Source organism: Apus apus, chromosome 1 (assembly GCF_020740795.1).
Source record: "Apus apus isolate bApuApu2 chromosome 1, bApuApu2.pri.cur, whole genome shotgun sequence".
NCBI classification, from domain to species: Eukaryota; Metazoa; Chordata; class Aves; order Apodiformes; family Apodidae; genus Apus; species Apus apus.
Window position 1 is genome coordinate 128,223,739 of NC_067282.1, and position 17,368 is coordinate 128,241,106.

General features: G+C 40.3%; 1 protein-coding gene across 1 annotated transcript in view; it reads right to left on the reverse strand.

Moving 5' to 3' along the window:
• The window catches only part of VWF (von Willebrand factor), a 134,022-nt gene that overhangs the window by 67,139 nt on the left and 49,515 nt on the right, over positions 1-17,368 (reverse strand). The window contains exons 19-27 of the mRNA XM_051624057.1: positions 14,812-14,915; positions 10,474-10,612; positions 8,709-8,843; positions 5,445-5,591; positions 4,650-4,790; positions 2,944-3,063; positions 2,162-2,318; positions 1,444-1,602; positions 72-207 (exon numbers count right to left, since the gene is read on the reverse strand). Coding sequence (XP_051480017.1) covers positions 72-207; positions 1,444-1,602; positions 2,162-2,318; positions 2,944-3,063; positions 4,650-4,790; positions 5,445-5,591; positions 8,709-8,843; positions 10,474-10,612; positions 14,812-14,915 — 1,238 coding nt within the window. The remainder of the gene's footprint in view (positions 1-71; positions 208-1,443; positions 1,603-2,161; positions 2,319-2,943; positions 3,064-4,649; positions 4,791-5,444; positions 5,592-8,708; positions 8,844-10,473; positions 10,613-14,811; positions 14,916-17,368) is intronic.

Consider the following 17,368-nt stretch of genomic DNA (forward strand, 5'->3'; position numbering starts at 1 on the left):
AGGTGTGAGTCATCTCCCTCCCTTCATCCTACTCCAGAGGCAAGCAATTTTACTGCATAATCCCATCATACCAAGATTGACAGTGCTGTGGATCATCTCTGTTCAACACTATTCTCCTTCCATGCGGGATCGTGGTGTCGCCAACTGCACACACGGGACAGTCTTCTGGACTGACACAATCCAGGGACAGTTCATCAAGTATTCTCCCTGTTTCAAAACAGCACAGTAGTATAAAGGTGCCAATTTTCATTAATTGCAAAATTCATCACTGCATTTACCCTGTTACAAAAAATATGACAAGCCTTCCGAGTTGGGCTTGAAAGTTCTGAATACTTTGCATGTGTTATGGTCACTGCTGGTTTGACAAAGAAGTATTTCCTTCCTTCATAGTCACTTCAATTTCAACACTGGAAGTACTTATACCAGTATATAAGCTGAACAGCCAGTAACATATAGAAGGTGAGCACATCTTTAGAAGAAAGCATTGAAGACAACAAGAGAATATGACATTTCTTCTTTACATATATATAATTGTTTTCTCCCAGTATACTCTGCTTCACTCTGATCAGAGATACCAGACTATCTGTTAGCTATTTTTGATCTTAAAATACCTATGTTCTTTGCCTTCATGTTCTCTTGCTCTGCCTTATGAGCTATTTATTTTTCTGACCTTTCACTCTCCTTTTGGATCTTGCTCCTCTTTTGCTCTTTCCCTTTCTGTCCATCTTTCTTTCCCCAACCCATATTCCCATTATTTTTTTTCCTTTCCCCTTTCTAAGAGATAGTTGATGGGAACAGTTAAGCTGAAAGCTCAGGCTCACAAAAGGATGCCTGCTGGGCACTCTCTGGAGCACCAGAGCCACAGAGGTACGTAGGAAGTCAAGGCAACAGGTTTCCCCCTCTTCAGTAGCTGCTCTTTAGGGCATCTTGAGTCTCCAGCACAAATTCATTCCCTTCTTCAACCACATAGTCAACAACAGCTGTTGCTACATAACCCCTAATCCTCCTGTCTTCCTTTGTTATTACCCCATTCTCATCCTCTCTTACTATTGCCAGCAATATTTCATTCTCCTCTTCAAGGCACCATTTCACAGCCTTCACACACCATGCTTATTTCACAAACTCAAACCAGGATGCCTAACAACCTTCTTTCTTATGCAGTAAGAAATTCTGGTGAAAACACATCAGTCAGCCTGTTAATTAACTGCTACATCTAAGGTTTTTTGCAATATCCTGCCTTACCAGTCTGTGAACATTTCTGGACTATTAAGACATTTTTTCATGCAATACAAACATGTAAAAGGGGGTTAAAAAAAAACACAACAAAACCAAAAAATCACCAAAGCAACAAACAAACAAACAAAAAACCCCACAACACTTTACAGCAATATCTACAAGTACCAGGAGCAAAGCAGAAGTAACTGTTTAAAGAGCTGGACTTACCTGCAGGGCAGTGCACATGGCATCCTTCCACACACTGCAGAGGGCACTCCAAAGGCTCTGGGTGCTGGCACGTTACGGGACAAGCGGGCCCACAGCTGTTATATCGCCATTCACACTGGTAATCTGGTTCTTTTTTATTCAGGTCCTCACAGCTTTGTGCTACACAGTGAAAGCATCAGAGGCAAAAAAATCAAATAGAGAATATATTCACCTTGCCTCTCAGAGCTATGACACCAAACTTGGTACAAAATGGACTGTGCATGCATGGAAAAAGAGAGATCTCCATCTTTAGCTAATAATATATTTATTTTAATACATTCAGGGCAGGACACTTCTTCACACTTAAATTTTTTGTCACATAATGAAGTACTTGCTCTAGATCAGAGATACTTGGTTTTGATAAAAAACAATTGCAAAAAAAAATCTTTACATTTAAATTTTTTTTTTTTTTTAAAGTACAGAAACAATTTCTTGTTTGCACCACAGACTATTATATCCCCTCATTGCGGGACTGTTTTTTCCAAAGATGGCTCTGAACATGAACAGAAAAGGGAGAGGAAATGTCACCATTAGCATTTAGCCCAGTCCTATTAAACTGAAATTCTCTGGACATCAGAGGGAGCAGAGCTGGCTAAGAACAGTCCATCTGAGCCAACAGCTTAGTGATTCAAAGCTTGAACCTTTTCACCCAATTCTTCCTCATCTGCCTCGTACTCACGGCACATTGCTGGAGACCTCCAGTGAACAGCAACACCTTTCTGTGCACAGACGTGTGCATAGGCTGCTATAGCATCACAGAAGCAAGCACAGTCCCCAATGGATTCACAAGCACAAGTGTCATACATGCAAATATCTATGTAGGGCTCAGGATTCACCTACAAAAGAGAAAGACAGGGTCCAGTACATTGGCCGATTCCCCTCATCTCCTTCAAGACATTCTAATCTTCAGATGGTTTGTCTACTCCATTTGCCAAGAGCTGAGGTGCCACACAAATTGGTGCAGGTCTTTCTGCTGATTTCAGAAGTGACCCAAGTTACACCACGTTCTTGAAGCCGTTATAAACACTGTAGTTTATTATTCCTTAATATTTCAAATATATGGAGTTATGGAGTAACTTCATACAGTTTTGGGCCCTGTTCCCATACTCTCTTGTGCAACAGTTTGGGTGGAAGGCAGTCTGAATGGCACCATATTAGCTCAGCTCCCTCTGCCTCAAATCTCAACCGCTGTGCTTGACTTCATGTGCCACATGTCTGGGCTTTAGAAAAAAAACTTTTCTCAAGCAGAAGTTATTCTATAGCTTTCTACTAGGTAGTATCCTGAATTTAACCACAAAGCATCAGCTACAGTGCAGGGTCAGAGATGAGAACACCAATTAATCAGCCTCCTCCAAGTCCTGTGTGCTGTCAGCACAACCATACTTTTCCCCTCAGCTGTAATCAGTGTCAGCATAGATCATGCAGAATTGAAGAATGTGAAACACATGACAAAATACTCACAAGTTTTCTGCATTTTTCAAAGATATCCCCAGACAAAATGCTGCATGACTGTTCTACCATCATCTGCTTCACTATGTTTCCATTACACAGTGGAGACATCAAGGTCTGTTCCTGGTTGGGCTTAATAATGTAAGAGACAAGCACACATTGCATTAGCCTTGCTGTCAGGACCTCAGGAATCTTTAAGTTGATGTAAGAGACTGACTAGCATTAGACATTTTTCATTACAAAGGAAATTGTCTGGACAAATCCTGCCATGGCCAAACACAGAGTAGAGCAGGTCACCTCCTACATTTTCTCCAGCTCTTACTTGTAGGCTGCAGTTTTAACATAGCTATTTTGATGACAGGAAGTCCCAGTGTACCAAACATCCATCCTGAAAAATAATCACTCACAGGTCTAGAGAAGGCCCACAAGACTCATGAATATGATCAGTCTTCAGCAGACAATATCTGTGGCCACTGCTCAGTAGGCTCTGCCATTTAAGCTACCCGAGAACAAGGAGCACTAGTATTGACATGGAATTTATCATGGAGACAGTCTGCAGGTTCTGCCTATTACACTTAAATGAGGAGCTGCTCCTTCTCAGATAAACCCTCTGTTTCACTCCTCATAACTGCAGCTTCTTCTGTGCTTCAATCGTGTTATCTAAAAAGTGATGTTCAGCAAGGTAACACCATGGCTATGCCGCACCTGCACATAATTTATTCAACTAACCCCAAAGATTTCATGTGATCAAAACTAGATGCTTCATTTTATTTTCTGATAATTTATATCTTTGAAGGAAAGATTTAAACAAAGTCTTTTTTTTCCCTTCTCCAAAAATTCCCCTTCCCAAAATTTAGATGAATTTTTAAGATAAAATTTTCATATTTAAAAGTAACATCTGAATAAAATGCTTAATTTGACAAATGTCAAAACAAGTTGCCTTCAAGTTGTTTCCTCTCACTTTTTGATTTGGAAATACTGTTAGCTGTAATTATTTGTCAGGTCAAGACAAATTTATTATTTGATTTCATTCTTTCAAAACTCTGTATTTGGAAAAGAGCAAGTACACTCTTGTGTGTAGCATAACTAGAAGCCAATGAAATCACCCAGTCTCTGGCCCCAGGACATAAGTAACACTTTCATAGAGCAAGTAACCTCCTCACAATTCAGAAGCACTGATAGCAGGGCAATAAGGCCTTGCATGTATCTTGCTTTTTCTGTTCAAGTTTCTCCAGTCTGAAAATAATAACTGAATGCTCTTTTAAAAAGATCAAAAAGCATATAGGAAGAAATGAATCTGTGCATTCAATTGTTCATAAATGGACAGACTAAGATTTGGGATGGAGAAATAAAAAAAATTTTACCTGAAATCTCCCTTTCTGAAAATTACAGCTGTTTTGTTGTGGGATTTTTTAAAAATTAAGTTCTAAAATGAGATTTCCAGTTACACCTGGATTTCAAGCCTCTGGGCTGGCAAACTCTGAACAGCCTCTATGGTACAGATTGTCTACTTTAACACTCATCTAAAGCCAGATAGCACAGGGGCCGTAAATAAGTGAATTGATCTGACATCAGATTTCAATAAATAATATTATTTCACAAAAATATGAGGAAAGGAGTTAATTTCTATTTATTTTTACCCTCTCAAGCCTCTTTGCCTGCTCTTGATTGACAGTGTAACCCGTATTAATTTGTTTTCATAGTTCATTTGCAATCACCTTTTCAACATCAGCACAGTGTGGATTAACTTTCCAGGAGTTCCCAAAGTCAACTGGATCTACTTCAAGATGCTCATTGCTGCTGATCAAATCATTGTTTTGGATTCCATCAAAATTTCCACACAGACCACACACTTGATCCTTTCAGGGAAAGAAACACAAAGTACATAAATGTTACATCTGTAGACTGGCTTAGGGTTTTGTTATGAAGTCTTTTTAGCCTATTGCTTTAATGGCACAAGGCTTAGAAACTGAATTAACTTGCCAAGTTCACTAAAATAGACAGTCTCTCACAGAGAATGTTTAGCTCCTATTCCTATTCTGCTTAGCTGAAAAGTAGGACCACACTGTCTCCAGGGATTCCAGGAAGCAAGATGACAACTCTGATCAGTGGTGCCTGTTGGGTCTGTTCAGAGTATGTCCCTATAATCCCATTTTATTTCTGGAAATGACTGTCCTATTGACATCACTAGTAAATCTGCATCATTATACAGCTCTTCTTGAATACAAAAGAAATCACTCAAGGCACAGTTATTCTGAGGCACCACAGCATTCATTCTTTTTGTCATAGCTCATATCCAGTGACCCAGAATTTACCCCTTACAGCTGAACTACTGGAAAAGTAAGAAACACTTATGGTATTACGGAAAAAAATCCCTTCATTTTCAAGCAAGTGCCTAATACTTCATGGAAATCTATCAACATGTCTGCATAAAATAAATGCTGTTCCCCAGATAAAGGGTAAGTGCATTCTTTTGTGAGAGTAAGAAGTAAAGCAAAAAAAACCCCACTTACTTTGAAATTGCCTTTTAAGATAACTGAGATTCCCATGGCCAGATCCCAGGTCACAGTGATGCTTTTGCCCAGTAAAATGATGTAATAACGGCCAGACTTCATGACTTCTAAAGCACTGTCATCTTTAGGAGGTACCTTGATGTTTACCTGAAAAAGAAAAGCACATTTTGGTATCAACTGCACCTCTGATTATTACTTCATGTAGGTCACTTTCCCAGTGGGACACATGCTCATAGGTTAATGGCTATTTTCAAACACACTGTTCTCCAGAGAACAGATAGTTCCCATACACGATACAGATGCTCTGGAGCACTTGCAAAACTGTAAGCAAGGTAGAGGTAAGGGACTGATTGCAGGTTTTTTTCTACACTGAAAAGCTGCTGTGAGTAAATTATTGCCTTAGAAACAACACTTCTGACAAGCAAACTGGGACACAAGTACAGTATTTCAATCTCTTCACATTTCTATAACTTTCAATGAAGCCATGTCCCTTGTGCTCCCAGGGTATAACACACACTTGCCACAAATGCTAAGACACAAAGCAACGACTGCTAACAGAAGGAGGGCTGACAAAGAGGACAGGATATACCCAATTCATGATCAGTTCAGTATTTGGTCAGTGGTTCACTGAACAATTACTTTTTATTTTTATTTCCTCTTCTTAGAAAACTAACAATTCTACCTGAGGCAGGTAGAAACAAAAGAGCTAGCTAGGTTTAAGTGTAATGTGAACTGGGAGAACCACAGGTACTGGTGACCTGTGAAGGACCAGAGCCTGATTCAGAAGTCCAAGAGGACTTTCTTCCCAATCAGCTACACCAATAGGAAAAATACAGAGAGATTCCTTTCGGTGTCTCTTAATTTTTCCATCACTTTTCCCTCCCCCTGTGTGCCACTTTCTCATCCCATCTGGCTACAAATTCATTGCCTCCAGCTACTAAGAATTTAAGAGATTAATTTAAAATGCTTTCTTTCACATTGTAATCCCCTTTCAATGGGAATGCTAATAGGATTATTAACAACCTTTGCAGAGAAAGGTCTGGCATAGCTGTTACTTTAAGCACTAAACTAAAAACTGCTTAATTGTGGAAGAGGCAAATAAAAATTTTCAATCAGTCAAATAGTGATTAAAGCAAGGAAGAAAGAGAACCCAACTACATCCACTCCCTAATTTGAGGGCAAAATACTTCCTTGTCCCACTATTTCTTCTTGCTCAATTTAGTAAAAGCTCAGTACTGTAATTCAATTATCTTCATCTCTGGGGTATTACCAGAAACTTAATCCCCAGAGAAGACAATCTCCAAGGATCTCCTGAAGAAGATCTTCAATGTCTACAGAGGAAGAATACTTTAAAAGATAGACTTTTTTAGGAACTGGAATCTTTTTCATCTTCTCCCATGCCCAATGCATTACTATACAGTCTAGTCCCACTTTTGTCATGTATTTTCTAAATACCTGCACTAGTCTCTGTCTTTCCAAACTAAGGAAAACACTAGGAGGACAAAATGGAGCTGAGAGGTTGACCTAAATTACAAAATTTCTATCTTTATGGAGGCTTTTTGCCCAACCATGAAGTAATAAACTTTTGACCTTCCAAACTAGCAGATTTATTTTTTGCAGAAGAGCAAAAATGATTTCACAATATTTTTTTTTTTAATGTGAGCCAGAACTGTAGCATGCAGATACTTCAATTAAGCCGCCATTTGCTTAAAACTACAAAAGCTGCTCTCAAAACAATGAAATCTTAAAACAATGCTGCTTGGAAACATTTTAATGGGAAAAACACAAAGCAAAACCAAACAAAAAAACCCAGTTGATTCTCCTCCTTGCTTCTAAGGATTCTTGTGGAAAAAGCCTGTGGAAAGTTTTCTCTGTGTAAGAATTTGCCTAGGATTCTTCATACCCATTGTTTTTCCTTGATCTCTTCTTTGCTTGCTGTTATTTCTAAGAAAACCTGCTCTAGGTAGTAAATTGAGTCTTAAACTCCATAGAAGGGCAGCTGAAAATTCAGTCAAGGTTGTGTGGACAGTTTTGTGATAAAGATGTAGCTTTTGCAAGGAGCCAAACACCCTCTGTTGCTGGAGTTGCTAGATGCCTCATCAGCTCTTCTCTTTTCTGGCCCTTCTGCAGGTGTCCAAGTCAAAGCACAGGTCTTCTGACAATCTGTCACCTAAAGCTTTCCGACCAAGCCTGACTCTGTGGGCAGAACCCTGCACTACTATTCAATCTCACGCAGGTAGGGGGATTTTTTTAGCAGTAGAAATAAAAAGAATAAAATACATCCTAAGTTCATTCCTCCAGCGACCAAAAGCCTCCATGGATCATATGCTGTCAAGATGCACGGCACAGACACTATTAATAATGGTACATTTACGTGTTTGGTGTTCCTGTCAGGCATCAGTGGCACGCAGCAATTTGCAGGCAATTTGCAGGCCATGCAAAACCTGGTACAGCTTAGTCTCTTAACCCAAAACAAGGCAAATGTAGAGCGGTTTCACGTTTCACTGGGAACATTTTTGCATAGCTCTGATCCAGATGCCAGTTCAGAGCACAGCACTTCTAAAAACCGAGCAACTGAAACACTATAATCCACTGTAGCTTTGTTCTGTTTGAACATGCAGAGTGTCTTAATTGTTAGAGTGCCCAAGGCAAGGAGCTGAACTCTGCCCTGAGGAAAGCTCTTTTCCTGCAGTGAAGGGACATGGGAGGTAGAAGTGATCCTTGGTCAACTCTTCAGTGTTTGTTTGTAGGAAAGGGTAAAATAAGAGGAATCCAGTCATCAGGATTTTCTTTCTGACAATTTAACAGGGAAAGGAGAGTTGATATTTTTTTATGTTTGCTTCTGCAGTATCAATCTGTTTGAGCCACGACTACTTATTTTTTTTCCTGTGTGCTCAGTCCTTCAGAAGGCTAGTTTGGTCTGAAGATTTACTAGTCATGGGAGTCACTTCTTAGCTCTGTCCTGCACTTAACCTTTGCTGAAATAGAACTCCCCAGTTTAGAATGGGTATTCCTCATATGAGCTTGCCTCTAACAGGAGGTATCTCTAACTGGAGATAAATTTATTGGCATCAAACAGAAATACCAAAACGGCATTATGCCTCTGGGAGGAAAATGGATAATTATAACCCTGCTAACCTGTTCATTTTACTATCTAATTTTCAAGAACCAGTGTGCATGAGGTCAATCATGCCTCATCTTACTAAATAACCCGAAATTCTTTTCCCCTAAAAAGGGAAAGAAAAAGAACAGAAGTGCACGTACGTTTCCATTGAACAACTCTATTTCCCCGCTGTCATACACAATAACAACCCTTTTGGTGCACTTTTCTCCAGTGAAGCCACAGCCTTCATTTGAAATTAGTATCCGGAACGTCCCAGAGTGATCCTTGCAGAAATCCTATCACATGAAAATAAATAAATGAGTCATTAATGTGGGACATTTGAAAAACACATACAAATCTACAGAGAAAAAAAAGAAGCCTCAAATAATAGCCTGTATACTCTATGACCAGCAAGATATATGTTGACATGCCAACTGTTCCTCTATTAATTTATTTTGTAGCTGATATTCATGTGGTCCACCCATTAAAGAACGAGGCCCACTCTGCCAGTGACACAACAAACATGCTTATTTTACAGGAAGGATCCATGAAATCACAGTATCTGGGATATTTCAGTGATGTGCCGTGGTCACAATATACTTTTTAATACACATAAATTAATGGATTTAACAGTGAAAACAAGACTCTGCAGCTTTAATCAAATAAAAATATAAACATAGAGGGTGAGGTGATTAGTTTAGAAAGCAGAGTTAGAAAGGAATTTGCTGCACAGTTTGGAGCAAAATGTTTGATGCCCGTGTTTAACCACCTGTACATGAATAATGATTACAACAATGTCAACCTGTCTATTGGTAAGCAATTATGTTACTTAATGTAATTTCAAGTCAAATATTTCTGAGATGCATTGAGAGTTGGTACTACATTTATATACATGACTTATGACTATCAGGCCTTTAACTTTTTGGGGGGGGTGTTTTTTTTAGTATATATCTTTTAAGAAAAAGACCTTTTGTATAGATCTCTGTGTTTGCCATCTGATCTCATTTTCATTTTAAGTAATTTTGTAGTACTGTATGCTGTTACTGCTGCTAAGACCTTTACACAGAGCACTCACTAGTGTCAGAGCAATCATTATTCTAAAATAATCCAGCTGGCATGAAGGTAGGACAACATTTCAAAGAGCTAGCCAGAGACAGGTTGATCACACTTCTCTGCCCAAGCAGAACTGCAAGGAGGAGTAGGCCTCATGAAAAGGATCTGTGTTGAAAAAAGCATCCCACCCAAGAAACATGATGCTAACTCCAGAAGACTGTTGTTATCAGTTAGCAGGTATTAGACTAAATTTCTACATGCATTTTTAAACACACAATGATTTGCATCTGTAGATGAGTTTTAGCCTCATTTAACTCTCTAAATTTCTGGCTGTTCCCACAAATCACAGGCTTAAAGTTGGTGTACTATGTCTTTATGCATATTGGGTAGTGCCAATGTACCAAATAAGCTGGTGCATGGAACAGGACAGTGACTTCGCTGAACGAGCAGAGTCTGTGTTCTGGACACATTTAGAAAAAGTTCACCAAGCACTTCTGCCTTCACTCAGCCAGCCAGTCAGCCATCACTATAGGATAAAGTAGCTAGTGAGAAAAAAGAAAATAGTGACTTACAGGTATCTATAATTCCCTGTTAGAGATGAGATTCAGACAGCTCCTCTGTGTTCCATACATATGACTTATGACTGCCAGCTAGACACATGACAACCTAACTCACTTTTATAGAACACAATGCAATCTCTGTATTTCTCAAGGCATCTCTGAAGTCATCAATAAGCTCTGATCTCCTCTACCATATATCTGGCTTACTAATTAAGAGTACTTAACTGTGATTTATTTAAATGTTGGACTTCCCTCCTGGTATTAAAAAACCTTACATATTATCAGAGAGCTTCAGCATTTGACATGTTCTTACCTGAACTAATACATACTGACAGTTTCCTGGAAACTTGTATTTCAATCCATCAAATGTCAAATAATGAGCTATACCAATAACAGTGCAGGTGCCATCACATGCTTTTTTGGTGCACTCCCACTTTCGACCATGGCACACACTGTAACAGAGAAAACAAGTCAGTGATAGTTATAATTATTTCCAATGCATCCACTAAGCAAGAGAATACAATGTGCTGGAGGCAAAGCAAAAGAGCAGAAGTTTCTGTCTCCAGGACCTCAGGATCTGAAGACACTCCAAAAGCCATGCAAGTGGTGATAAGCCACTACCTTGCCTTGCTCTGCTCTTTTTCCTGGGCCTAGGAGTAACCTACTGCAGACCAAACAGGAGCATTGTTCCCCTGAGAGTCTGCATGCAATCACCCTCTGAGGAGTGTCCTGCTGTGTGATACTGTCCCCTGAGGTCTCTGTGGCCATTGAACTAGAATGTTTGCTCTACAGGAGAACTGAAGTTTGATGCCATAAAATAGGACTCTGACCTAAATCCTAGGTTATGTGACAAGAGATGTGACAAGACACCTGATCATGAGATGATCCCGGTGCTTCCCTGCCTGCACAGTTTGAAGTGATGTTGCCAAGCACACATCCTAGACTTCCTCACAAGCATAGAATATGCCAAAAAAAAGGAAAGAAAAACCAAAGAGGGACATCCTGACATGCAAAGCAAAACAAGATGCTGCCTTGTTTATTCAGGGGGAGTGGAATTCTGAAGAGCAACCAGACACAGGTTTAAGGTCTTGATATTATTATACTGACACTGCTGTAGCTGCTGTGTTGCACTGTCATTATTGAACAAAGTCAGTGACACTATGACAAAAGGGACAGCACTTGGGTTTTCATTTCACTCCTTCATTTGCTCTCTTGTTGCCCTTTGGTATTTTTGGTACAGTTGTTGGCTTGTTTTATAAAAACAAAACAGAAAAATACAGTGACTGTCTCCTGATGGAATATTCAAAATCCGAAGAAAGCCCATTCTCTTACCATGGTGTAACTCAGTGGGTTTCAGTGTGATTTTACCAGTTTAACAGATGGAAGATAGAAGTAGTAAGGCTGCTGGTCTCCATGATGACACCAGAACAACCATATTCAACACCAATCATTATTAAGTTTCTAAGAGTTTCTAAGAACATTTTCATCCTTTCATTGCTGTGATACATAACAGTGTAAATCTTACTTGGTACCCTGATAAATAAGGCTCAAGGAGGTAATTGCCATGTTAAAATTAGGGAAAGAGGAAAATTGAGGGGAAAAAAAAAAGGTAAGAGGAGACTTCAGAGCATCTACCCAGTCCTCCTGTTCTTCTTCCAGAAGTACTCTGAAGAACCACAAACCTCGCTACAGAAGCTGCAGATATGAAAGGGGATCTTTTCCTTGTCATCCAGGGGTTTTTGATCAGTGAAATAAATGTATTTGCTAACTAACAAGAGACTGTGCCAGCAAAACAAAACAAAACAAATTGGTCAATGAAACACAAAATCTGCTCACTCTTTTGTTTGTTTTTAATTTTTGGGAGTTAGAATAGCATCTGACACCACACCTAATAATCTAGTCTAACATTAATCATTTAGCAATCTAATAAGGATTTGCTTGCTTAAGGTTGGAGAAAAATTAATCCACAAAATGCTGTAAGAATGCAGAATGACATCATCACTGCTCCAGAGATTCTCTAATCAAGCTCTACAAAGGCAATGGAAGGGGAACTCTATCCCTGCTTTACAGATGTAAAAACTCAGGGATAAAAAACCTGCACTACTTTCCCAAGATCAAATTGCTAACCAGAGAAAAAAGGGTTACTGAACTGAGTTGTCTAGTAATGTCTTAACCCAAGCATAAGATTGTTTAATACTGGTAATGCTTCACAGCATAATAAATATTGTGCAACACATTTTCTTCAAAGACTGAAATTTCACTAACATGAGACCTATTTCACCTTCTGCTAGTAAATTTCTGCCAACAGGTAAAGCAAGACCAAGATTTTGCATATATGTGCATAGACAGATTATGAAGTAGGTGGTATACCAAAATTCAGATTAGCAAAGTTCTGCTGTGTACTGCTTCATAAATGTTATTCTAAAGTTCTCACTGAGCTCTACAATGAATTCCCAATACATAGCATAACAAAAGTTTTGCCATTAGCATAGACTTGGAGACATTCCGTTGTTCAGGAATTAGGGTCTCCCATATGTCAAGTAGAATGTAAATGCCAAATCTGACACCTCTGGCTCATATATTGTGCTTGCAGGTGTTCACATCTGGCTAAGAACAAGTGAGAACGAGAACTCCTGCAACAGCAGTACAAAAAGCAAAAACAAAAGAAAAGGAAGATCTGACCTCCAAAAGACAGACTCTCAATTCTTATTAATTCTCAATGCAGTACTAATTTTCTGTATCACTTTCTACATGACATTTGACTTGATATTTGCTGAGAACTATCATAAAACGTTTCAAAGTCACGTATTTCAAAAAAGCTCTGCTAATATTTTTTAAACAACTTTATTTCCAATTTTACTTTCACATTCAATAAAAATACCTTAACTTAGAGGAAGAACCTCAAAAAAGCATGATTGCTAACTTTTTTTTGACCCTGATATTGAACAAGTTCTGTGTTAGAAGAAATGTCACTTACAATGGCATTCCCTGGAATAAAAGATCAGTTAGAAGAATGAAGCAAAATGGTTCTGACTATGTTAAGATTGAAGATTATAAGAATGACTGAAAATAAGAAGTCTGTGTATGGTTATTGTGAAGAATTTCACAAATTTCAAAACAATACCTAAGAGTTTTATACCTTATTGATCCTTTTCAGAAAATTCTTCATTTTGTCTGTTTTTCAGCTGAGTCACTTTTAGCTAGATGCAATGTAAGCAGGTTATAGTATATACATCTATATAAAAACATCAACTTCTCCATCTTTCTCCCATCAAACCTACTCCCCAGGTCTAGTTGCAGTACATGATTTACAATGTAATCTGTGCTGCAAAGGAAAAACCAACCAAACAAGCAAACCCAAAACACTGGAAGGTCAATATGTCCATATAAAACCATAAAACCTTATACCCAAGACTAACTTACACTAGTTAGGAGCAGTCCCACTAGCTTAAAAACACAACACTTGAGATCATTGTTGTTCAAAGATCATTGGACAAAACAAAACCCAAACCAGATGACTCTTCAGTGGTGCTGATTCTCCGATCCAACTCCACCCAGTCACAGAGAGGGTAACAGAAGCACTGCTGCTGGGAGGGCCACAGAGCTGGGCAGGGGCAGTTTGAATAAAATGTACCAGAGATCCTGAAGTCTAAGTTCAAAGAGAACACAGTTTCTAGAAGGCTGGTTGTTGAAGGTCCTGCACATTGGACTCCTGGAGCTCTGAAGGGCCATCCAGCCCTCCACAAGCACACATGGAGAGCAGAGCCCCTCTCCAACATGGCAAATGTGCTGTACAGGCAGAAGCCAAGGACTGACCAGCAGCAAATACCCTGCACCTTACCCATGGCTGTGCCAACAGCTTCCCTCCATGCAAATCTCAATACTTGCTTTTGAACTACAAATTCCTTCTCAAGAACCACACAGGATAGATAGGTATGTGGGTGAGAGGGACCACTTACTCTTGTCTTCTAAGAAGGTATCACCCAGTCTCCCCTCCCTTCTTATTTCCTCCTTCCTCAGGGCTCATTTGAGGTAAAAGGGGCCAGCTCTGTTTTATGTCTGATTCAAACTCCTCTTTAACAACTTCCTGAAGAGCTCCTGTCATATTACAGCTGGCATATCACACCCTTTCTGCTGATGCATGCTTCTGCCTAAAAAGGACTACTTTGAAGGGCCTCAGATAGGGAAGAATTAAAAAAAAAACAACACAAAAAAACCCCAAACAAACAAACCAACACAAAAAAAACAAGCAACAAAAAAATGCAGCATGCCAGCAGAGCTTAAATGACGAAATGCAGGTGTGGGATACTGTTCTTTTCTTCCCCACATAAGTCTAAACATTCCTCCCACCACAGAGGAGCTCCTATGTTGTTACCTTGTGTTGCAAGATCAAGGAACAAATCCACTAGGTAGTGGCTACAGATGACCTGCTCAGACACAGGGACAACCTATTTGTAAGGTACCAGGTACAGTTTGCCTGACATTGCATTGGTCTGATGTGACCTGTGAAGGGAAGATGCTTGTCTGTGCAATTTGTGTGTTGTTGCACTGACTTTATATAAAACTGATCTGTTAAGCAAACAATTTAAATATCTTAATTTTTTTAAACGTGTTAGGTGCCCTAGGGAAAAATGCAGTTCTAGTGGCTCACCAGGTGTTGCAGTCATTAGTTACTGTCTCTCCTTTGGCATATTCTCTTCCATTATGGAAACATGGACATCTCTCAGGAGCAACACACTTGTTTTCATGTCGCACCTAAGCAAAACACACAGTTTGTCAGCATGCAGGTCTGTTGGTATGTGCCTGTAAGCACAAGCACATGTGGGCAAAGAACAAAGAAAAGGACAGAGGAAATGGTTCAAGACTATCTGAGGTAAGAAGGGCTCAGCACTGCTGGTATTTTTTTCCCATTAACATAAATAGAACTATGGGTATATACATCACAGTCTTGTTTCAGGGTCTGAACACCACCATAATCTGCTGTGAGAAAAAATTAGATTATAGAAGAATTATGAGAAATTTAAGTTTGACCAAAACCAGGATAGCTAACCTGAATATGGAGAGCAGGTGAACAGCACATGGTTCTCACACAACAAACTGAAGGATGGCCTACTAGAAAAGCAGCCAGCTGCAGGACTCAGCTGGGCTAACAGCTTAAACAGACCACTGAGGTGGAGTCGAGGAGCTGCAGTTCCAGAAAAATTCAAGTACAAATGAAGATTCAGTTCTCACATAGAGCACTCCACAGAAAAATGCCCTCTCCCCCATCTACTTGCCTTTAAAAATTCCAGTAGTCACTCATTTTCTTTCAAATGACTACTTAATACCCAGAAGGCAGGATAAGTATCAGTCCATTTGAGACATTATTCCACTCTTGCAGGCACTGTGGCTGGGAAATAGGTCATTATGTTCTGTCTACATTTTTTTCTTTTTCAGTTTTATCCTACTGATCTTACCTTCTCTTTGCGTAACAACAAAACATTTGTTCCACTTAAAACAAAACAAAAACAAAACAGCAAAACCCCTCTCGTGGTTCCTTGTGTCTCTCCTGCCTGGCTGCCAATAAAGTCGTGGTTTGGGCCCAACACAAAAAAGAAGCAGCCATATGGACAATCACTCAACTCACACACACTCTGGGATGAGGAGGACAAAGCCCAACTAGAAGCTCATGGGTCAAGACAAAGGACAAGGAGGGTTCTTCACCGATAAAGGTCCCAGGCAAAACAGACTCAACTTGGGGAATACTACTAATTTAATCTCATACTAATCACACACACCCAGGACACAGACACACACAGAGAGCAGGGCTTGCATATGTTACCCCACCCCTCCCTTCTTCCCGCGCCCAAATCCCTTTGTTCCCGGTTTCTCTCCCTCCTTCCCCCCAGCGGCACAGGGGGACAGGGGATGGGGTTTAGAGTCACTTCACAGGCTGGTGGTTCCTGCTGCTCCTTCCTCCTCAGGAAGAAGGGATCCTTACGGTCCTGCCCTGCTTCCCCGTGGGGTCCCTCCCATGGCAGAGAGTCCTCCACCAACCTCTCCTTCATGAGTCCTTCCCACGAGGTCCGGAGCTGCTCCAGCCTGGGCTTCCCACAGAGTCAGGGGCTGCTTCGGGAACAGCCACCTCCCCTGGCCCCGGGGTCTTCCACAGCTGCGCAATCAGAGTCCACTGGCAGCAAATCCACTGGCCATAAAATCCCAGGTCTACTGGCTAAGTTCACCCCTCCTGGCACCTTCAGGGAATGTTCCACCATGTTCCTCCATGAGTGCAGGGGCACAGCTGCCATCTTGCCCGGGGTTGCAGGGAAACTTCTGCTTGGGCACCTTCTTCCCCTTCTTCCTCACCAACCACCAGCACCGCTCTGCCCCTCCAGCACAGCTCTTCTCCTTTAACTGCTCGCTCTGCTCAGCTCTTATCTCAGTTCTTTCATATATTCATCGCAGAGGCGCATCTGTTGTCCCTCCTTGGCTTGGTTTGGAGCCCTTCCCCCCGCTACCAAAATTCCCGCCAAACCAAACCAGCACAACCCCAAAAACAAGTAATGCCATTAGACTACTTTGTTTTTTCACGTTGCTTTTCCCTGTGTTTTTGTTTTGGTGATTTGGTTTGGTATGGTTTTCTGTGATTACTCCCTTTCCCTTTTAAAGATGGCCATGTTTAGAGTATCAAACAAAACCAGTGCTGTTTTTCACTTGGATGTGGGCCTGCAAAGCCAGGGTGGGTTTCACTCATACTTCAAGGAGCACTGAAATGGAGAGCACTTCCCCCCTCACATTCAAAAGTCACAAAATACCACCTTCCCACTTGAAACTCTTTCTGTAAAATCATTTAAATAGTTTGGGTTTTTTTACCATTAAATACAGGCAAATGAGATCAATGTAGTCTGAACGCCAGGTCAATAAAGTAGAATTACTCTGCCTTTTCCTATTGGGACCTAGAACTGCCACAGGGAACTACTAATGAAAAGGATTTCACAGCCCAGAGACCTTTCATTCATATGTAGCTCCACATTCTCTGTGGCTACGGAGAGCTATATCATGCCAAATAAACTCACACAGATAGAAGAAAGATGGAAACAAAGAAATGCTTTTCTAGATGATAGATCTGGGGCTCTGTCTCAGACTTAATCTCCACAAAGGACGGGGAGAAAACAGGCCAGAGAGGACCGTATGTTTCCAAGGGTGTGTAATTCATTCCTTCCTTCCTA